Raw genomic sequence first — 23637 nt, forward strand, 5'->3', positions numbered from 1 at the left:
AAGTGAATCGAAGAGAGTAGATATGAAAGAAGCATAAATGATGGAAGGAAAACTTCCCTGTGGTAAGATGATCACATGACTCAGTTAAGCACTAGAGAACCCCCCCCCCCCCTTGTGGTAATCATATTGCGAGAATCTTTTTTGTTATATAATTAAATTTTGTTGATATCTTGAAAGGAGTTGTGTTGTTAATGAATAACTATAAATTCAGAACATATTTAGAGCATTCATTATTTCATTAGAATACATCCATAGTAATAACTCTCTTGGCCTAATACCTTTTGCCTAAGAATCAAACTAGATCTACATATGCACTTTGAAAGTTCTTTAAATGCACTCCCTTCTTACTAAGTCATGAAGAAAAACATTAACAAAAATGTATGTATTCACCATTATTTGTTTCACTTCACAATGTTTAATGATAGTATCATCATAAATGTTTTAAGATTTAACAAACTAGTATCAGAGCTAGGTGGAGGTGGAGGAATGTTCAAAGGAGGGAGGCTCGACATCTGGGAGCAGACTAGGAGGTGACGCCCATGTGAAGTATCGGGAGGTGTGTCTTCAAGTTGCAAACAATTTGTGTCTCTTGTTTGTGTATGGATCGAGTTTGCAGTGGGAGGCAAAATACATTCAAGCAGACGTACGTGTAGTGGGAGGAGCATAACCTTGTGAGATGCACAGGCACATAGAGTTTTCCACGCAAGATACAGGTGATGGTTAGGATAAAGGTTGGTATGGGCACATACAGAAGGTGGGATAGAGCATGGTATTCGAATAGATCGCAGGCTAGAGCGTGACAGTCATGCCAACTGTGCTATACAAAATTAAGTCGCATAAGCAGCATCGCAAATCTTGCGGGCTAGTGCTATTAAGGTGTAGATCTAGTTCTATTTTCTAAATCATGTAAATGAAAAGTTTCAAGATCAACAGATTCACTAGAGAAAAAGATTTTAGCCTGTGGAGGATCAAGATAAAGGCATTATTAGTTCATCAAGGGATGTTAGAGGTAATATCAAAAGATAAATTTATGGCATTGACCAATTGGGTGAAGGTAAAGGAAATGCAATTTAAGGCTCACAGCATAGTATTGCTTTCCCTTGGTGACGATGTGTTGTAAGAGGCTGTCGAGGAAGAAAAAAACCATCTAGGTATGGGAGAAACTAGAATCATTGTTCTTAAAAAATTCTCTTGTAAATCATCTGTTATTGAAGAAGCAACTATATACCCTTCAAATGGAAGTATCAAAGGATCTTCAAAAGCATATGGATTACTTCAACAAAATCATTCTTGATCTAAATAATGTTGACGTGCGGATTAAAGAAGAAGATCAGGGCATCATCTAGCTTAGCTCACTGCCAAAAGCATATGAACACATCATTGATATAATGTTATTTGGGAAACAAACTTTGACAATGACTGAGGTAAAGTCAGTATTGATATCAAAGGAGATTCAATGGAAATAAGAGACTAAGGAGAAAAGGAATGGCAACATGTTGCTGGTTAGGGGCAGATTTTAAGTTGGAAAAGAGAAAATGAGCTAGATGTGTTATCTTTGCCACAAAGAGGGACATTTCAAGAGAAATTGTTCGAATAGAAAGAAATGGAAAAGAGTTGAACTCAAAGAAGACACTAACTTGGCAGTAGCAGTAGATTTAGGGGATGAATCGATTGATTCAGAGATTTCATGAGATTCAATTGGAAGAAGTTGGATCAAGGTGGAGATTGTTAGAGTTTTTTTTTTTATCCAACTTAACTATATTTTTTGTATTTTCTATTACCTTTATATATATGTGTGTTTTTTTGTAGCTTTGATGTTGTCATTTGTATCAATATATAGACAAAAAATCTGTAATACCCAATCACCCTCTCTAAAAACAAGCCAATAAAGTTTTTGCTTGATGTTTTGCTCTCTACTATTCTGACCTTCCTCCTTCTCATCCAAGAAGCTTAAGAAAGCTTCCTTCTTCTTCAAGAAATTCCAACATGTGGGAAATAAATGCAAAGATCAAACTCCACAAGGGATTCAACCTTTTTTAAAGAAAAAGGATGATAATAAGTCATTTGTAATGTAATTACTGGATGCTTAAGCCAAAGCAAGGACGATTCGTTAAAGATTTTATCTCACACAAAAGTCTCAAAATTTAGATTCTTGAATTAAAGTTTTCATACTTGACTAAGAAAATTTGAAATTATCCCAAGGGCTAAGAGAAGGCATGTGTATCACAAGAACAATATATAACATTGAATCTATTGGAGATGCAGCAAATACAAAGCATGATAACTAGCTCCTTTAGAGATGTAATTTAGATGAATTTGATATAAATAATTAGCCCAATCAATGGGTGCCAAGTTGGGCCAACGATGTTAAAAAAAGTCATTTATACTGCATATTTCATTTCTCATTAAATTATTCATATTATTGAAATATGATATTCATACTAGAAAAAAATAGTGTGGAGACATTCAGAGTTTTATATGTGCAAAGTTATCAACGTTTTTCGCTAACGTATAAAAAATTTTGCTAAAAACTATGTATTTTTGAAAATTTAAATGGACATAATGTGACTTACCTCGAGACAAACAAGTTTCTCGAGCAGGTCAACAGATAAAAATGACTCGAAGTCGTCCAAAAAATGAATTTTCTTTTCTCTCACCTCTCTTTCTTCCCTAGGTCTCTAAGCCAACTATGTGTTGGATAAAAACGAAAATTTAAATGAAAAGGGATTTAATAAACCCATTTTGGCTTAAGATATTTTTCTTTTTATTATTATTAAATAATATATAATAATATTATTATAATAAAATTTTAATAGAAAATTCATAGAACCTTTTTAGGGATTTCAAAAATTACTAAGAAAATTTCATAAATTAATTTATTTTATTTAAAAATTCTGGTTAAATCGGTTGGCAAAACGAACACCTGATGGTCCCAAAAACCTCACTTGTACGGACAGATGCCGATTTCTTAAGAAATTTCGATAGTGCCCAAAAATTATGAAAAAATCAGGGAAGCTAAAATACAACATTATAAATATTTTGGTGAAGATGGTTTGTGGTTTGGACTTCTCTAAGTCAACAAAAAAAAAAAAAATCTTAAAAATTTTAAGGGTTTCACATTATTAGCCTTTGTCATATATCCGAAATATAACTAAAGATTTTCATGAGCTTTTAAGCATCTCTCATCAAATTTATTGAGCTCTTCTTGCTTCAATTGGGCATTCTCTTCTTCAATGATTCAATAACTATGTGGTGTAGACTAAGTTGTTATCTAGAAATACATGGTCAAATATGCCCATAAGGCTTCCACCAAATTATAATGCTACTCTTATATATTTATTTTAGTTTAAGAGATTCTTAATCCATTGGGTTATATTTTTTATAAATTTTTCTTTCAAAAAAATAGTCCTAGGATAATAAATAGTAAAATAATGCCAATTAATAATATGATTACTGATACGGCATCACAAAATCATCTTGATCGGGCACGAATCTCAAGGCAAAAGCTAGTTGGAAACTTCAAAAAAATCTTGGTGTCTCATAAATGCTAGACCCTCTCTCCTTATCTGATTGCGTGCCGAATTTTCGTACAATGCTGAGACGTTAAATATGATATTTCTCTACCGCCGCGAATACTCCTGGACGCAACAATTACAAAAAAACATTTTATCGCTCAAAAAGGTATAAACTAACTTCCTAAAAAGACAGATCCAATTCAAACTATTTGATAACATCATTTATATTTGCGTTTCACTTACATGTTAAGTCTTCGTTTGGGATAATTTTCTTACTCCTTTTTAAAATAACTTTTTTATACAAAATTTTATTAAACTAAAACTTTTTTGTATTAAAAAGTTGTTTTAAAAAACAGTAAGAAAGTTATTCCAAACAAAACCTAAGAGAACAACATCTTGAACTTAGAGTCAATGACACATCTAAAGTTTTCACAAACAGCATGCCTTGCTAACTCTCATGAAGAGCCTCTCCAATAAAATTTACCTCATGAAAAAACAAATCATCTTTAATTAGATAAAGAAGACAAGGGGGCATTGGAAGGTGCTTGGGAAGTCCCACAACATATGCAACTCCTTAGAAGGGGGAGGAGGTGGCTGATGGTAGGCCTGTTAAAAGTAGATCAACAAAGTGCAGATCATCCATAATAAGTAGTCTTCCACTAGCAGAGCTTATCAAAACTAACATAGTCATTTTGCCTCATGCTTTTGGTCATATACTCCCCATAATTATCATTATGACAGGTAATATCTTTTTTTTTTTCCTTTCAATTGTCTTTATGTTCATCATACCAAATGTAAAAGTTTTTATCTTTGAAATTTTTTATAATTATAGATACTGTAAAACTCTTACACATCTACAATTTAGCATACATATTTTTATTTTTTTTAACTAAAAATCTTACCTTTGTCACTATGAGTTTATAATTTGAGAAATTATTCCATGCGGATATCGGACAGAGAGAACTGTACGGTTTTATCTCTGTCTACAATAAAAACGCAGCTACTACAAAGCTGCACTTTTATTATAGACAGAGAGAAGACCGAACGGTTCTCCCGTCCGGTGTCCGTACGAAATAATTCATCATATAATTTCATCGCCATTTGTTCTATCTTGCAATATACTTAAATCTACCACTAATAACATTTAGGTTTTCATTGATAGAATTTATAATGGTTTTTAAATTAACTTTTTAATATAAAATTTTTGTAAATAGAAATATTTGTATTAAAATTTTATTTAAAAAACATTAAAAAAAACGATCTCAACTATGAAAAATTATTAGGTGCGGAGTGTGCACTGTTCGCACAAGCACTGGGTACCCAGCGGTACCCAGTGCCAGTACCTAGCTAGATATAGTGCTTGTGCGGACGGTTCTCCCCGTCCACACTCTGCACAACTGTATCCTTCTACGTTTAGAATAAGATTTTGGTTGAGAGAGATTTCTTACTATTTTTAAAATATTCTTTTAATATAAAAATTAATTTTTATTTAAAAAAAAATTATACCAAATGAAGCGTAAATCTTATCATTTACAATGACTACGACGCATGTTTAATGAATGGCACACCACAAATCAAAATTATAAAAAGAAAATTCGTAATGACTATTTATCAAGAAGTTACGGGGCTAAAACGTAAAAGTCCACTGAAAAGCACATCGCCATCCCTTCCCCATCCCGGCCCCACACCCTTTGCCTCTTTTCATTTGTTTTTATTTTCCATGAATGGTCGTGAAGAAATTAAAAAATAAAAATGAAAAGAAAAACCAACATGATGAAACCATGGGGGTTAGTGCCGGAACCCAGACATGACAGTTCCGTAAATATTGTAAAACTCATGGGCTTTATCTTAAATTGTTCCCGCCGCCCCTCGCGCCCAGATAATCATGTCGCGCCACCTGTTTCTCCTATGCGGTCCCCATCCACCATTAACCTCTTAATTCCCGTATCACCCCTAATTAATCATAATTATCTCTCCCTACCCTTCTCCCCTTGTTTAAAATTTTCTATTAAATTTCAAACAATGGCTACACTTTTATAATTAATCAAAGGCTGAGAACATATAATTTGATTGAAATTGGTTGAAACTGTCAATATTTTTTATTAGTTTTAACCGAATGTAAAATTATATAAAATATAATCTTTAAATTAAATATATAAAAAGGCCTGAGAATTTCATATTTTACATAAATAAAATATATTTTTTAATTCAGTTATATGTAACTTTTTTTTTTGCATAATTTTGATTAAATGTTTCTTAAAAGATAAAAAGATGTAATGATGATACATCATCTTCATCATTTTTATTTCTAGGATGTTTAAAAAAATATTTACAATAATTTAAATTATAATTTAGAAGATAAAGCTTTCATAGCATGCATAAGAAGAAGATCATTTATAAATACAATTTTAATATTACAAATAATTATAAAAAGTTTATATATATATATATATAAAGGATCCAATCCTCAACTATTCTAAATTCCACTTTAACAATTTTTCATGTGTATATATATAAATATATATATAAAAGACTGCCTTCTTCATATCTTTTTTTTTTTTTTCTCTCTCTCTCTCTCATGTCTGTCTGCAACTATTTGATCACCACAAGCTTCCAAAGAAGAGGAATTAATAGAAAGGCAGATCCAAAAGCTCTTCTCTTCGCCTTTTATCTCAACCCATTTATCTCTCCCTCCCATCAGTCCTTCACCATGAAAAAGGCTACTACATGTTTTAGCTAATCCTTTCATGTGTATGAAAAGCTAGGGTCCCCTTCCCTGATTCTTCCATGGCTTCTACTACTTTATCTTCTCCTTCGTCTTCTTCTTCAAGAAAAGAGACGAGGGGATCAGCCGAACAAAAGAGCTCATGAAATCATGGTACCGGCAAGAAACCTCCTCCGGCGACACTACGACTGTTATGGAGGATACTTTTCGGATTCCTATTTCGATTTCGAGAAGCCGACGCCGGCTCTGAGATCACCGGAATTCATGGGAGGTTTGGCGAACTGTGAGGAGAGACAAGAGGAGGAAGAGGAGGAGGAGGAAGCCGGGACCAGCAACAGAGACGCCGGAGATCAATGTTGTGAAGGCTGGCTTCAGCTTGGCGTTGGCGTCGGAATTAGACCACCGACATCCCGCCGTTCACCCGGGAGCAGCTCATCAGCACCGCCGTTGAGGGAAGTGAGGGTAGCGCTTTCAACGGAGCTTGAGCTTTTTGCTCCCCGGCCGGCGCCGCCGGAGCCTATGAATATTCCAATGTTTCCACCACCTCCTCCGCCGCATCTCGGCGTGTTTTATCCGCGAGACGCGCCATGGGGGTTTTGGAATGCCGGCAGTGTTGCAATGGGCGTCGGGCAGCCGGCATTTTTGCCGCCTGTTCGTAGCTTCGTGGTTCCATTCGAAAGCTCTTCGGCGGCGGCCTCGGGCGAGCTAAGACTGGTAAGCACGCCGGCGAGACCTCAGGCTGGGGTGTGGTTCATGCTCAAAGCCTCACAGAACCAGTAAGTAATAATGATTTGCTTTTGTGGTTTCATGCTTAATGTATGCAATAATAAGATGGCTTGAATTTTTAGCTTTGCTTTTTGAGCATTTATCTCTATGTGGGCTTTTGGATGGCTTCATCATGAGTGTGGACTTAGGGTTTTCTTCTTCCTCTCAATTTCTAATGACATTTTCAATGCAGAGTGAGGGAGCCCTTTTTGCCTCAGATTCCTAAGAGCTACTTAAGGATCAAGTACTTTTTTTTTTCTCTTGCTTCTCTACTTGCTTTTATTTTTCTTCTTGGAGGAGCTCATGGCTTGGTTTTAAAAGGTAAGGGTTCTAATTCTTAGTTACTTTATCTTTGTGTAGGGATGGGAGGATGACAGTTAGGTTGTTGAAGAAGTACTTGGTGAACAAGCTTGGTCTTGAGGATGAATCAGAGGTACTATATTTGTTATTTTTTTAATTATTATTAAGGTTCTTATTTTGTTTTTAATGCAAGTCATGCAAGCTCTAAAGACTTGAGCACTTTTTCTTTTTCTTTTTTCGTTTAATGCTAAGGCTTGGAATGGATGGATAGGAAAAAAGGACATAGGAGTGCATGGAAATGAATCATGAAGAAGTATAATGGTGTTCCTAACCTAAGTTGGTGAAAAGAACATTTGAACCGAAAAGTTTCTTCATGGTGGTATTAGATTGGTTCTTCATTAGGAAGTCATGGTGTGGAGTGCAAGTCTGAGTGGAACATCATTTTGTTCCTCATGATTAGGGTTTTAAGAGCTTGCTTTTGGTGTTTATTAGCTCATTAATAAGTGGCTCAGTTGTGTAGGAAAATTATTTGGTGAGTGCGCTTTAATTTATTTAGTACATTATTAGTGTGTGTGTATATATATATATAAAAGCTCAGTCCGTATACTCATTATGACACAGCTACTGGTATAGGCTTGTGATGAAAAAAATTGTGAAAGCAATGTGAATTCATTAAGGTGTTGTATGGCTTTTTAAGAGTTCATATGCCTCTGATATTTTTTTTTTTTCTTTGAAAGCTTACTTTGGCTACTTATCAAGGTAAGTTGTTGTGGACACTTCTGTCTTTGTTCATATGGTTTGGAGGTTTGGGAGATGACTCAACTCTCTCTCTCTCCCTCTCCCTCTCTCTCTATCCCTCTCCCTCTCTCTCTCTCTCTCTCTCTCTCTCTCTCTCTCTCTCTCTCTCTCACCTAACTTCGTTGAAAGCTATGGACCATCCTAAACATGAATTTAATGATAAGTTTAGGAATAATAGGAAAATAGCACTTGCCCTTCGAACAGATACTTCAACGGCTAAATTTTGGCATATATTGAGAACAAAATAATTATTTTTGTGCCAATAGGCAAGGCAAAACAAGCATTAATGGGTAAAGAGCTATTAGGTTCGAAGGAATCATCATGACACATATAAGGATGCAAGATTGAATCCGTTGACGCATAATTTTTAGCATAATCTTATTTAGACGAAATACGAAGGCTCGTTAGATTTAATTAGTGATTAATAGTTTATAAGCCTAATTATTTTTTTCCATTTCGAAGATGCATAACCTTATTTATTCTGCATTTATTTACTTTGTATATATATCTGACTTCAGCTTATTTATAATAAAAATTATTATTATTATTATTATTATTATTATTATTATTATTATTATTATTATTATTATTATTTATGAGACAAATTCCATTACACGCATAGGCCACACATTAACACGACCATGTATGAAAGTGATACGTGTGTGAGATTTGAAGCTTGTCATGTGTCTGCACAGAAACAAATAAATAAATGAATAAACAAATAATTGTAAAGCAATTAAAACTTTATGAGGAATATTTCATTTGAATGAATATAAATCATGTATTAATTTCAATAGTTTTCATATTTGTTATTTTTCTTGTGTTTTATATGTTTATTTGGTGTTAAATTTGTGGGTGGTTAAAGCATTGTGCCAAGAAAAAGTTAAACAAATCCAGGATTTTCACATATTAATATTCTTCTATTGCACTCTCATAGACATGCTCAAGTATAAATGTATAATACTTTCAAATATGGTCAAATTTACTGTAAAAATAATATTTTTTATTCTCCAACAAGCTAAAATTTTTTCATTTGGATACAATTTTCTCTTCCATGATTAGTAGAACACTACAACAAAATCACCTATTACCCGGGGCATTTTCCAACGAAAATTGATAATTTTCCGGCGGCTTTAGAATTTACCGGTTTTAGAATCCAACATTTTAAATTGGTCAATCGTGCATTTCCACATCAGTGTTTGTTGCTGCATTTTTATTTTTATTCTGCAATCTCTTACTTTTGCATGTTTAAAGGGCATTTTGCTTATCCATAATAGCATATTGCATGCATGGAACTTACATCGACATCTTAGAAGTATATTTGGAGATGGATTTTGCTTTTGGAGCTTCATATATTGCAAGAACAGTGAAAGAGTAATGTATGTTATGTCAGATTAGCATCAAAGATATTTTTTCCTGCTAGTTTTATAATAAGTGTTAGATATGACGTTCATCATCGCAACTCTTCAACTATTTTTCTTATGGTTTTCTACTCCACGCAACTATATATGTTGTCATTTTTATTTTGTAGTGGATATATTTTATTGCAAAAAATTATGTAAGAAGTTTCATGATGTTTTCATAAGATAATGATTGTTATTTTCTATCATAATTTATGTATGCGTGTACTTATGATACTACTTAGAAATAAAAAAAATGGTCATTTTAATCATGTAAATTCGAAAAAAAAAATTAGAAAATAATATTTAAATTAAGGGGATTTATATGCATACCATAAAATTCTTACTTATTTACATTTTTGTGCATCTAAATCTTTATATTTACTCATGTAACGTTTAACTCTCTAAATCACATAAAAATTCAACTAATATTAACTTAATTATTTGAAGTTAAACATATATTTTCATGCATTCATTGTGATGTGATTTATACATTAAAGTGGTATATAAGTAAATATAAAGATTTATGTGCTATATATATAAATGTATAAGAATTTTGTGGCAGTATGTATGCAACTTCCCTTAAATTAATTAATGTAAATATCATTTTTTTTTAATTAATGTAAATATCATATAGTAAAGGTATCGTTGACATATAAAGTAAGGCTTGACAACTATAAATGAGAATGTTAAGATAGATGCAATAAAAAATAGAAAGAATGAATTGTTAATTTAATGATTATAGTTGAGAAATGATAGGTGTAACACCTATTAAAATATTAATTAAGATAATGTAGTGAAAGTAGACTTAATTAGATAGTTAGCGCATTTAGCATTTATCAAAGGATGAAAAATATATCAATTCGATGAGAAATTAATATAAAAGGGTAAAGTGAGCTAGAGATCCTGTAGCTCTTTGGAGCAATAGTGAGCTAGAGATCCCTTTAAGGACTGTATAACTTTTTCCCTTATTTAACGCGTAGGCCCGTAGGTGGGTTTTAACCAAAATATATATATATATATAAAAGGGTAAGTTGAAGAGAATTGGATATAAAAAAAAAATTATATTAGAATGTTTAACGACTCATACAACACAACAAAGAAGAAAGAAGGCTAAGGATTTATAAAACAAACTCTGTAAAATTCGTATAAGAAGACTATATACTAAATTAGTAATGATGAAGGTGAGCACAATGTGAACTATTTTAAAATGTGATTTCTTGAACTACAATATATCTTTATTTGTACATCTATAAAAGAAGATTATTATTTTTATTTTAGTCTGAGAAGCAAAGTAACATATATTAATGGAAAGCGACGATTTTTAGTCTTTTTTTATTACCTTTTTTTTCCTTTTGTTAACAATTTATTGTTATTAATAAATAAATAAATATGAAGATAGGATTGTCATCTTCCACAATATACCACTTCTCAATGATTAATACTTCTTTATCTATTTAAAAAAAGAATGATTATGTTTTGCTAGTTGTTCATCTCTACCTAAAGCATCCAGAACTGATGACATGCATCAATTATTTCCAGTTTGTTGACATGAATTGGATGAAGTACAAATAAAGCTACCAACTTCCATTCTTTTTCTCTTAAAAAAGTCATAGATGCAACAACCATGATACCTATGTAATGCTAGCAAGTTGCATATTTTATTTGATAAGTGACAGCTTTCTAATTCTATTTTCTGTTATATTATCATGCACATAATATAGTTCTTTTTTTTTTTTTAAATTCAGTACGATTCAACTCTTTCCTATTTATTTAGATTCACTGTAAAGTTATGCGTTGTATGCAAAATTAAATTTATAAGTAGTTGTTTGAGTGATGTAAGGAGAAGCTAAGTTAAATAATGAAAGCAGAAAGAAAAGCCATAGAAACATTCTTCTTGTTCTTGCCGTCCTACTGCACCACACGTATGTGTAAATTGTAATATATATATATATATATATATATATAAACTTGGTTGCGTAGGCTGCAGGGTATATATGAAACGATTGAAAATTCATTTTGGTTTTAGTTGAAACGGTCTTAAGTAGCTTGCCTTGTTACAGCTTTCTTTCCTTCAACATTTATAAGTAAACTATGCGTATCAATTAAGTATAACTTCGCAGATTTTAGCAAATTTGATCTGAACAAAACATATGGAGGTGTACATGCAGTACCTATATTGAAACATGTTCTTTTTTTCTCCATATGATAATCAAATTGTTGTGATCGTCATATTTTTCTAGCAAAGATTGTTTGCTAGCCAGTTGTTCGAGAGAATTTGAAATTTGTAAGGATTTAAGGGTGGTTGGCTTTCTGTTAGGTTAGGTGTGTGTATAAAGCTAGAAGTGTTAAACATTATTTTTTTCATGACTGAATTGCACATTTATAGAAGAGGTCCGTTCAAAAATTGCTTGGTTGGACCCCAAAATGCTTAGGTATATATATATATAGGTTGGATTCTAGTGGGATGTACAAACAAAGATTCGAGTGAAATTATTGGGTTCTCTCTTGCTTATGATTTTTCAGTCTTTTATCGGTGTTTGAGTCTATTCATCGGTAATTTACCGAAAATAATTACTGAAAATTTTTTTACAATTTTAGAAGTATTTCCAACATGGTATTTTCCCACCTAATGAAATCATTAGAAATGAAATTTTCAATAGATTTTTGCTATTTTTGGAGGATTTTTGCCATTGGAAAATGATTGTTTCCTATTCAAGCAAAGGGCTTTCCTTTATGCTAAGAAGTTTATGTCAATATAGGTGCTACGCTAAAAAGAAGTTATCATGTCAATCAAAAGATGCTAGAATGAGCTAGTGTTGTCCTCTATCAATTAAGATATATATTGAGGGAACCTCTTTAGCACTAAGAATATTACTTTTGAGGAACTTCTTGGCATGAGTAGGTTACTACTAAGGGTGCTAGCATTCTAATTATAGTCCATGCAAATTTTATGAAAGGTATTCCAACAATGAAAATTAGAATAAAACTCTCATAAAAGCATGACATAGCTGCGATTTCAACACTCTAGGGCCATCTTTTATAGTAGAGATATATAAACTATTTGCAATTTTCAAATTTGATACTCCTCGTAGTAAATCTCTGGGCTCTAAGCTAATTTTGAACAATTTGAAAAAGATAGAAGAGATGACCATCCAAATTAAAGATGGATGCAAGTTCCACCTAGTTGCCCAGTCAAAAAAGCTAGCTAAGAGGGTTGCACAACTAGCTCATAATTAATATAGTAACCACTAAAAGCATTATTAATAGTGAAGGGTGTGTTGCAAGGAGAGATTTAATTGCTTGTTAGTGATATATCCGAAGTCTATAGATAGCTATACATCCAATCTAAGATCAATACAATCCTCCACCAAGTCATAGAAGAGAAAATCATTAACATATATAATTAATTGCGCGCTCAAAATTAGCACCATTGCCAAGGTGTAAAGTTAAAGATTTAGTGAACCTAGGTATTTTTACATAATCTTCTCGTAGCTATAACTCTTACTAAGTGAAAATGACCTTTTAGGAGAATGTTTATTCAAAGTATTTTTCTTATCAGAATTTCTCATAATTTTCATATCATTTTGGTAGACCTTTTCACCCAAACTTGATTCAAAGCAATAAAAATATGAAATCTCCAACTCATCAAGCTACACAAGATGGGGAGATTTTATGTGAGATTGTTACTTATGTCAATGGCAGAAAGGAGCTAAATCTTATAACTGTTAAAGAAGATGCATCCTTTGACAAGGAAGATTCTCAAACTCCAATTGTAATTTCAGACTTTATTGTGTAGTCATCCTTTGAGAATAAGTTGACTGTCTGAAATTAGTTCTTTACTTTGTACTTAGAGTTTAAAGTCATCCCATAGTCCATGAGAAGAATTACCTGATACGGTCGCGATTGCCGATGTAGCGGGAACTAGGAACGCTAGATGAAGAGAACGCATGCTGGGCACATATGTTCGATGAAGGAGGCAAATAGATTTGAATAAGCTAGATTAAAGAAGCGGATCCGAAACTTATCGCACAAATTTCTCTCTTAGTGCCAAATCGCTCTGTTAGCGTCAAATTAAAATATGCCATAATAAATATTTTTTAAGATACTTAGATAAATGTTTCTTAATATATGTTATTAAAAGTTATTTTTTTTATAGTGTGCTTATAGAAGAGGATCAAGGTCAATGCTACAAAATTGGATACTTAGTGTGATTATACAGAAAGCACATAAATTGATCTCAATATAGCTAGTTATGTAGCATATGAGTCTGGATTGTAGTTGTCTGATTGCTAGAAACTTTAGTCAAATTCTGGATTAATTGAGCTTCAACATCCTTGATACATTCTTTTAGTAAGAACCTGAAGTTAGCTGGTGAGTATTCTGGGCCAATTGTCAAGTTTCATGGGTGTATAGTCTTTCCAAATGAGTAAATTTGGTATTAAGGGCCTAATGAGAACCATATCTTAGGTAGCTTGTTGACATTTAAGTTATAGGCACCTCTAGCCAATTCACATTCAGCAACTAGTAGTTGAACCCCAATTCAAGCTAGGGGTTTCAATATTTGACACAACACGAAAATTCGACTCGAACTTGATCCGGTTTCAAAACCGGTTGGATTCGGGTTCCCGGATTCTACTCATTTGAAAAAATGGGTTGGGTTTGGGTTGACCCATCAGGCTTTCGGGTCAACCCGAAAACCCATTTAAAATAAGCTTATCGTGCTGCACGCGCTCGTGCCGAGGCTGCCCGAGCCTGCCCATGTTGCATCTGAAGCTACCCGTGACTGCCCGCGCCTGCACCTGCCCTAGCCAGTACGTGTCGCGTCCGAGCTGCCCGCGCCTGCCAGCCAGCATCCGCACCTGCCGTTCGCCATGCCGCCGTTTGTCGTCCCGCCATCGGCATCCAGAAGCTCAAATGTGTCAGGTTGGATCAAACAGGCAGCCCGACAAGTCGGGTACTGGTTCGAATTTCAGACCCGTTTACATAATCGGGTTGGGTTAATGTCCCTGTTCCAATCCGGGTCAGTTCCGAGTTTGACCCGAAACCCAATTTCGACACCCCTAATTCAAGCTCCCTTACTGCTTGATTAACCTGATTTTAACCAAGTATAATGTCCTAAGCCACTTAAATTTTTTTCATGATCCCACTTGCATAGAATTCATCGAAACTTGGAACCAAGTCTGACGCCATGCATGGAGCCCAACACTAAAACAAATTAAATCATAAGCCTCTTCAAAAGGAATACAGTAGATTAATTAATTATATACGCCATGAAAAGTGCAGTGCACATAACACGTCTACGAACCATTTGTTCTTAAATCATAAGCCTCTTCATCACGCTTTCACCTTCGTTGCCTCAGCCTATGAACACCTAACAAAAGGCTTGAGTGGTCTTCTCTTTCTATGAGGTTGCCACCATTGGAGGAGTTAGGGTAACCAAGGCATGAGTGCTGCACTATTGTTGCGATGTTATGTGAAGGCCCCCACATCCTCCCATCCTCAACAGAACAAAGCAGCATTTGTTGTGTGGGAGAGAGTAGTATATGTCTAGGGCAGAATCATTCCCAAGTTATGAAAAAGAAAAGCATAACGAGACAGAAACCAAGAACAAGGGACCACTTGCTCTACTTTTTGTTAGCTCCACATTCCTTTCTTGCAACATAAACCACATGCTCTTTCTTTAAGCTGTTTGTCAAACAAATGCACCCTACAGGAAAATAGCTCATTTCTGGCGAAAATTTTTTTTTTGTCGGAAATACTTATTTCCTACGGATTTTGGACATTTTTCCGGCGGAAATGGATGCCTGAAAATGACGTTTTTCGTGTAGTGGCATGACTAGGAACCAATTTCTTCATCTATATATTAAAATAAAGAGTATTATTAATGAAAAAAAAAAGATCATGATAAATTTCAATATCATTAAATTCATTTTAAAATAAATAATATATATTTTAATTAATTATTTATTCATTGTATTATATTTTTGCTAATTAAAATTTGATAAGCATACCATGACTTAAATTTCTTTGGTAGTTATGTTAAAATTATGGATAAATATAAAGAATATTGAGTGAAATATTCTTCTAGAAAGAGGGGTGAATATTAGGTAAGCAGAATTAACAAACATTTATTTTGCTTTACTATCTATTATTATTCTGTGTGATGGTATTATAGAATTATTGTAAATTAATCAGTATAATATAACAGACCTAACGCCTAAAGTTTAAATTACACTTTTATAATAATTTTGTGGTACTATGGTCTTTGCCTTCTCATCATTTTTCTTTTTCTGAGATTATTGTTTCTTCTTGGTTACTGGTCCAAGCCTCATGGGTTAGGAAATTATTGGACTTTCATGTAGAATAAATTTTGTGTAGGAGAGGAATATTGACTTGATTTGTCTTCTACGATAAGAGATGGGATTGCTAGAGAGAGAGAGAGACGCTAACGTGAGAGAGACGTGCATGCCGTTTGTTGCAGTGTAATATTTGTTAGGTTAGAGAGGGAAGATTTTCTTATTAGAAAAATAATAATAATAAAAGAAAGAGAAAATAAAGAACTATTTGCCGATTCCTCCGGCGTGCTTCTTGGATCCGCTACCTATGATTCCACTCCTCTCTTTTTTAAACTTATTAACGGCACTTTCTCTCTCCATCTCTACATTTCATGCTTTACAAAGCTTTGTTTTCAGAGAAAGCTTAGACAACAGCTAATCAGAGATGGGCAATTAGGCAAGCGGCTTAGCCGGCTATTATTTTTTATATTTATTACAAAGCAGACAATAATAGCAGTTTCAGCCATGTTAATTACTTTATTATTGCTGCTTATAAATTAATTCATGTGGCGTGACATGAAATTCTGACCCTCAATGCTGCATTGAGATTCGCACACTGCATTTTTGTTCATGAAAAAATATTGCGTAGCATAGGCTGAAATGCTGAATGCCTTTACATTTATGCTGAAAATATATATAATTTAATTAAAATTATAAAATACTGTTAATACTTAGTTGAGGCCTAAGAGAGAGAGTGTGTGTTTTAGCGTAATGATTGCAATTAGCAAGTTCGTCCGGGCAGAATTGGGCAGGGCTGACCGCTGACCGAGGAGTATTATCAAAGCCATAAGTTGACCGTTTTGCAGAGCTGAAGGGTCACGCTTCTTATAGCGTCGCCACCTCTTATTACAACACAATCATTACTGTCAGAACTTAATAATGTAAGTGTTATTAAGTGAGAAAGTTTAATCCTTAATTAGTACACTGTGGCGAATGCCTGTAACGTAACGATTCCATTACATAACAAATTATATTTACAAAAATAACCCTATGCTCACATTTCACAAATGCTATTCATCATAATTACATTCAACTAGGCCTTATTCCTTTGTTCTTTTATTACCATTGTACTTGCAATGAGAAAAATTGTTACGTGTAGAATCTGGATGCGTTCGGAGGTCAATTTGAACGCGCCACGTCACTCAATACATTATATATTGAGTGAGGTGGCGCGTCTAGATTGGTCTCCGAATAAATTCTGGCACCGCACGTAAGAGGCATAAAAAGCTAAGAAAAAGCAAGCTTTAGAGCTTATCCAGTTCAGTGATAATGTATGCTAAACTTTATAGCTTAGATATCATTGCCTACAAATAAAAACAGCACAAGAATTCTGTAGGATTGTGTGATCCAGTTTTGCTTGACCTAATATTGATTCATATGGACTCCAAAATCAGGTAGAGATTTCATGCCGGGGCCAGCCTCTCCTCCCCTTCCTGACGCTGCAGCACATCCGAGATAACATATGGCAAATGCGAGAGGCTTCGACATCGTTGACGTTGCTGCCAGTATCGCCTTGCGACGAGCATTTAATGACTCTTCAGTATGGTAGAAGCACATAGGATTTCCATTGCTCAATCTGAAGTTGAAACTTTTTTTTATTTTTTGGCCTGCTTTCCTTCTCTGGTGTATAATTTCTGGGTCTGTGGATGAATTCTTTCTCTTAAGCCTTTTGCTTCTGTCTTCTTTCTTTTGTTCTGTTATTTATTGAAGAGAGGGACTGGCTCAGTCAGGATTGCCCTGTGTGATGATATAAGGGCTATGATGGCATCATGTGTTTTTCTCTGTCAACTTTGACATGAAATATTTATTACTGTTTTTTTACCTTCTGCTCCCTGGTTTGCTTCTTATTCTAATCATTTTCTGCAAAATGAGAATTTAAGAATAATTCACTTGCAAGTTCAACCATAGATTGATTCAGAAATCAACAATGCTAAAGAAATGAATATCAGTGTTAGGCTTCATTTGGAACGGTTTTTTTATTGCTTCTTAAAGCGACTTTTTAGTACAAAAATTAAAATTTATATACTAGAAAGCTTCTTTAAAAAGCAGTAAGAAAGTTGTTCCAAATGAAGCCTTAATATCACGGTGAGCTTTAACAATTTGCAGTACAGAAATTTGGGCAGTGAAGTAAAACCTTCTCATAAAATATGATAGCGATAAGCAATGGAGAAGGTACAAAAGTGGTCTCACTGCTTACCCATCCTGCAAACCATAAGACCATAAGAACAGTGGCAGTTTATTCCATTGAATAGAGAGAAATGATGTGAACTTTGATGATGAGGTCATGAAGATAAGAAAAAGTTGCAGAGATGGGTGAAATCTAAAGCGCCGGTTTTCAGCTGTGTATCATAAGTTATACAGGGATCAACGGGAAGCAGTCAGATCCTGTTAGAAATCATCCGGAAGTAACGTGGGACAAATAGAAGAGCAGACATATTAATGAAACAATTTGCTGCTCTGAAGCAATAAATGTTAGTAAAATGGACCAGGCTTTGTTGAAATTTCCCTGCTAAAAAGAAGCTAATGTAACTGATGTTTTGACATTATAATATTAAAGAAGCAATAAAATTGATTAAGGTCTCGTTTGGGACAATTTTCTTGCTTAAAATAATTTTTTAGTATAAAAATAATTTTTTTTTTAACTAAAAAATTGTTTTATAGCAACTGAATAGACACTAAGAGAATTTGATATTTACAGTGTTGCTTGAATAACAAAGCTTCTCAGGTTGCTTTGGTCCAATTAAAAGTACAACATTGATAGCTAGAGGCCACAGGGGCATTTGCTTTCTTGCAAAATAGAGCACCATGTGTAAAACTCTTGCCCTTTTATTTAATAGCTCAATTAAATATAACCATCAGTCAAAACAGGTTCTTAAGTGGGGCGCATACGGTTGGGATCCCCCCAACCCGTTCTCGATTCCCCTCGAGCGGCAGCGCCTCTTAAGTGGGGTATAATCAAGTGCGGGCTAGGAGGTTTCTGGGGTGGGTGTCTCTTTTAGATCAACCGATGATTAGTCACGCAGCCAAGCACCCTGTCGGGGATAGCAGTAGGTGCATGGATACCCCGTTCAAAAAAAAAAAAAAAACAGGTTCTTTAATGCAAAATGCTGTATTTATCCACAAATACAAACGAGTCATTATAATCTACACCTTCTATTAGCAAGATGCCAAGCAAGCGGTAGATACAAACGCTCCAATAGTGGCAAAAGTAGATGAGAATTCCCTTCTACATTTAAGGAACAACGCTCATAAGAAAACAAATTTCACATGGTTATGGTCAACAGGAGATGTAGAAAAGTAAACCTAAAAGAAAACTAAATGAACACCTTTTTCATAATGATGAATGTGTTCCCAGCATTTGGTTATTAAATGATGGTAGGTGAAAATCGGAAATTAATTCGTGTGAAGCATTAAACAAGATTTTTCAAAAATGGTTCAAAATACAGCACGCAAGAAGTCCACAGAAAAGAATAGTGGGCTGGGTGAATGCATTTCCAGTAGCAACCGATCGACGGAACAACAGAATTATTTTCAATGTAAAGTTCAAATATTTATACTATGACAGCACCCAACCAATGAAGCAAGGAACTTCAATAAAGCCGTCATATTGTCTCAGACACTCGCACACTCGTACACTATATAACATTTGGAGTTTCACTTCTAGTTTTCTTACATACAATCCACACTTCTTGGATGCTTGATGCAGGACAAATATAATCTATCATAAAATGAATGCAACAGGATAATTAAATTGATAATTCTTAAAATACTTACTAGTAAATAATAACAAATATACAACTAATAATGATCATAAACATAATAATAAATATAAAATTAATATTGAGCATAAACATAATAATAAAAATGTAATATGGGTGGTATGATTCAAGCTGTTATTATGTTAACAATACTAGATATTTAATTATAATATAATAACAATAACAACAAGCCAAAGTCCCACTTTGTGGGGTTAGCAAGATAGTTAATTCTAATAAAAACAAATAAATGAGAAACTAGGAAAGATCTAACATGTGACAGACTTAAGATAACCAGTAGCCAAGTAGAAATAAATTGAAATCAGCTTGTATAAATAATCCATCGTCATTATGATCTCGTTCCTTCCCTAGAAGTCCTCCAAGGGTTGTGATCTTACATGTTCAAGTAATACTTAGGAGCAGAAGAACTTAAGAATAGTAAAAAATTTAAGAAGAAAACATTTATTTAATAACTAAATATTTAACATTATAAGAGGCTCCATATTTATATGAATAAGACAAAGAGACTAAAATATACAAGCCTACCACAAAATTCATACATGCCAACAACAACAACATCAAGCCTTTATCCCACTACGTGGGGTCGGCTACATGAATCCTTTTTCTCCATTGTGTCCTATTAAAAGTCAAATTCTCGTTTAAATCTAATAAAGAAAGGTCATTCCTAATATTTTCTAACCAAGTATTTTTAGGTCTACCCCTACGTGTTATTAAGTGAGAAAGTTTAATCCTTAATTAGTACACTGTGGCTAATGCCTGTAACGTAATGATTACATTACATAACAATTTATATTTACAAAAATAACCCTATGCTCACATTTCACAAATGCTATTCATCATAATTACATTCAACTAGGCCTTATTCCTTTGTTCTTATATTACCATTGTACTTGCAATGAGAAAAATTGTTACGTGTAGAATCTGGATGCGTTCGGAGGTCAATTTGAATGTGCCACGTCATTCAATACACTATATATTGAGTGAGATGGCGCGTCTAGATTGGTCTCCGAATAAATTCAGGCACCGCACGGAAGAGGCATAAAAAGGCTAAGAAAAAGCAAGATAAAATTCATACATGCCACCAAACTTTTATTTGTCATCATTACCAAACCCACAAACATTATTATAAATACCATTAATATCATAATTATCATATATACCACATATAACGCTCCAAAATCAAATTTGAAAGAAATATTTTTTTTATCTTCTTAATTAATCAATCACAGCTTCTATAAATCATCAAAATAATAAATTTGTATCTAGTGAAAGCAACTAACAATTGTAAATCTCAAAATATTGCACTATATTTATTCTCTCAAAATCAATATACAATAGTTAGAAGATCAATATAATTTCTACTATATCACAAAATTCTGATTACAAAAATTAAAGAAAAATATATAAAAAAAAAAATTGAGGATATCTGTCAAATACACTCCAACTAGTAATGACCCCTTTCGTGACCTTAAATCATAAAAAACCATATAATGAGTATAAAAGCCTAGCAAATAACTAAAATTCTATCATTGCTCTCAGTACAAGACAAAAAAATCAATATGCATATTCAGTTATAGTCAATATCAATCATCACTTAATATAAGCAGTAAAAATCACATAAATCAACAATAAAATCAATATGATCAATAAAGTCAAAAGATATCTATCAAACTATAAAAAAATCAATAAAGATGACTATCATGCAATAAGATATGCTAGTATGCAATACTATGTTGTATCAATATTTATGATAGAATGAGTTCAATTATATCTATCAATCAGTTTAATGTACTATGAGGTAAATATCATCATAAGTATAATTATGAACCACAAGACAGGACATGCAGTTTTAATGTGGTGTTTTCTTTATTAAATATTTTATCTGTCATAGCTATCAATCTATCAATCTTATCTTATATGAATCATTTATTTTTACAGATGGCTTTCAATAATCATTTAAGAGTCATCACGCTTTATCCGTCAGCGTAATTTGGTCAATCGATCACAAGCTACAACTAGGATTACACCACAAAACTTTTATTTAAAGGAAAATTTGTTAACCCACCCTCCTCTGCAGGGTATTGTGTTTAAGAGTCAACTCATATTTATTACAGTGTTAACAGCTAGCATTCATTGCTTACATACAAACGTTATATTTTTTATGCTATATAAGTCAATATCATATGAAATGCAATAATAAAAAATGTAAGGAAATCTAACAAATTTATTAATTATGCATTTACTTTAAAAAAATCATAACTTCTAATTTAACTGATTGTCCGAGTAGGGTTGTGCAGGGGGTAGCTGACCGCTGACCGAGGAGTATTATCAAAGCCATAAGTTGACCGTTTTGCATAGCTGAAGGGTCACGCTTCTTATAGCGTCGCCACCTCTTATTACAATACAATCATTACTGTCAGAACTTAATAATGTAAGTGTTATTAAGTGAGAAAGTTTAATCCTTAATTAGTACACTGTGGCTAATGCCTGTAACGTAATGATTAATAATTAAAACATAATAATATTTATGTTATGGCGAAAATGGTTTGTGATTTAGAGTTAAAATGACTCCTAAAAAAATTATTTGTTTGGGCCAAAATATGGGTTCACCACCACTTTTGATAATATAAAATCCTTCTTGGGTTGTAATACAATAAATGATCCAATATATATAGGCCCAAAATTATAATATCATGCAAAAAAAGTCCAATAACATAAGGGTCCAAAATGCAACTATATATGTCTTAGATATATAAACTATACTTTAAGATAGCACCTACAATGATGACATTGATGCTCTACATTAGCAATGCCCAGTTTAGATGGATTCTTCTTTAGATAATTAAAATCCAGACAATCATATGACAATTGTGGGCTTAAGTAACGTAACTCATCAAAAATAAGTCATCAATCCTTAAGTGAAAAAAAAAATTCCAATGAACCAAAAACCTTTGAATGTCTCCATCATATGTGGTGATAATATGATCCTCTACATTTTAGTCAAGATGTTATGATCTTAAGTGACAAGATGGAAAAAAGTGTTGGTGATGATGAAGCAATAATGTCTAAGACTCCACAGTACAAATATTAAACCTAGCGCATTGAATACTGGAGAAATTCTAGCATCTATTCAAAGATATATTGATGTTGCACCAAAATATGGGTAAGGAATAAGGATACAAACGAAAATTTTGCATCAATATTTAGATCATTCATCATCTACAACTCTCCATACAAGCCCATGAATCTCATGATCCTCCCAAAATCATAGGAGAATAAATAATAATTTAAAGTCTTTTGATGGTTAGGTGAGTTATGCTAGTTAAAAAACAAAAATCTTCATAAATTATATAATTTCAAGATCACTCTACCAATCTTAATTTGGTCGATCCGAATTTTCATGTATTTGGAAGCTTTAAATTTTATTTTATTTCCCTATATATTAGAATAAGTCATCAATCTATGTAATAGTATTTTATTAACTCGTAAGACTTTCAAAATTATCTAGGCTTAAAAAAGGTGATGAGGATATCCGACCGTGAAAAGTTTATCAAAGGAAGGCAGGAGATCTATGACTAGGATCGAATTGCTCTATTTCTACGCAATTATTTGTATTTGATTTATTATGTATAATTTTTCGTTTTTATCCTCACTTGAGGGAGTAGGTTTATGTGACCCCAAGCGGCTTTTTTTCATTTGATTTTTGATTGTATTTTGTCTATTTATAGGCCTCACATACCCCTTGAGAAGGATGATGATTATTATGAATGAAAATTTTTGCACTTTGTGTCTAGGTGTGTTTGAGAGCCTTAAGAGTTTTGTGAGAACTTATGTGAAGTCCCTAGGTGAGGGAAAAGCAAGACCCATCAGCCGCAGGAAGCGTCCGAGCTCACGGTTTATCTTCGCCTCCACCCCCATTGAGCTAGCCACCATCATCATCTCCTCCCAAAGCTCCAACCGACCACCTCCTTTCTCCTCCAAGCCTTGATTATGCAAAACCTCCTCCCCCCCCCCCCCCCC

General features: G+C 33.5%; 1 protein-coding gene and 1 long non-coding RNA gene across 3 annotated transcripts in view; one reads left to right on the forward strand and one right to left on the reverse strand.

The window, feature by feature from the left end:
• Positions 1–6079: 6079 nt before the first annotated feature.
• Positions 6080–17508, forward strand: LOC110107414 (protein LAX PANICLE 2). 2 transcript variants are annotated; one of them, XM_020837678.2, is made up of 4 exons: positions 6080–7016; positions 7199–7249; positions 7366–7438; positions 17236–17508. In XM_020837678.2, exons 1-4 carry the CDS (start codon positions 6391–6393, stop codon positions 17398–17400), a joined length of 915 nt encoding a protein of 304 aa, XP_020693337.1. In that variant the 5' UTR covers positions 6080–6390; the 3' UTR covers positions 17401–17508. The 2 variants fall into 2 exon arrangements, with proteins under 2 accessions (XP_020693337.1, XP_028552828.1); XM_028696995.1 differs by lacking the exon at positions 17236–17508 and adding an exon at positions 7577–8093.
• A 154-nt stretch (positions 17509–17662) lies between these two features.
• LOC110107415 overlaps positions 17663–23637 on the reverse strand; it is a 34305-nt gene continuing 28330 nt past the window's right edge. The window contains exon 2 of the long non-coding RNA XR_003701538.1: positions 17663–17701. This is a non-coding gene — a long non-coding RNA (uncharacterized LOC110107415). The remainder of the gene's footprint in view (positions 17702–23637) is intronic.

This window comes from Dendrobium catenatum, unplaced genomic scaffold (assembly GCF_001605985.2).
Source record: "Dendrobium catenatum unplaced genomic scaffold, ASM160598v2 fragScaff_scaffold_853, whole genome shotgun sequence".
NCBI lineage: Eukaryota > Viridiplantae > Streptophyta > Magnoliopsida > Asparagales > Orchidaceae > Dendrobium > Dendrobium catenatum.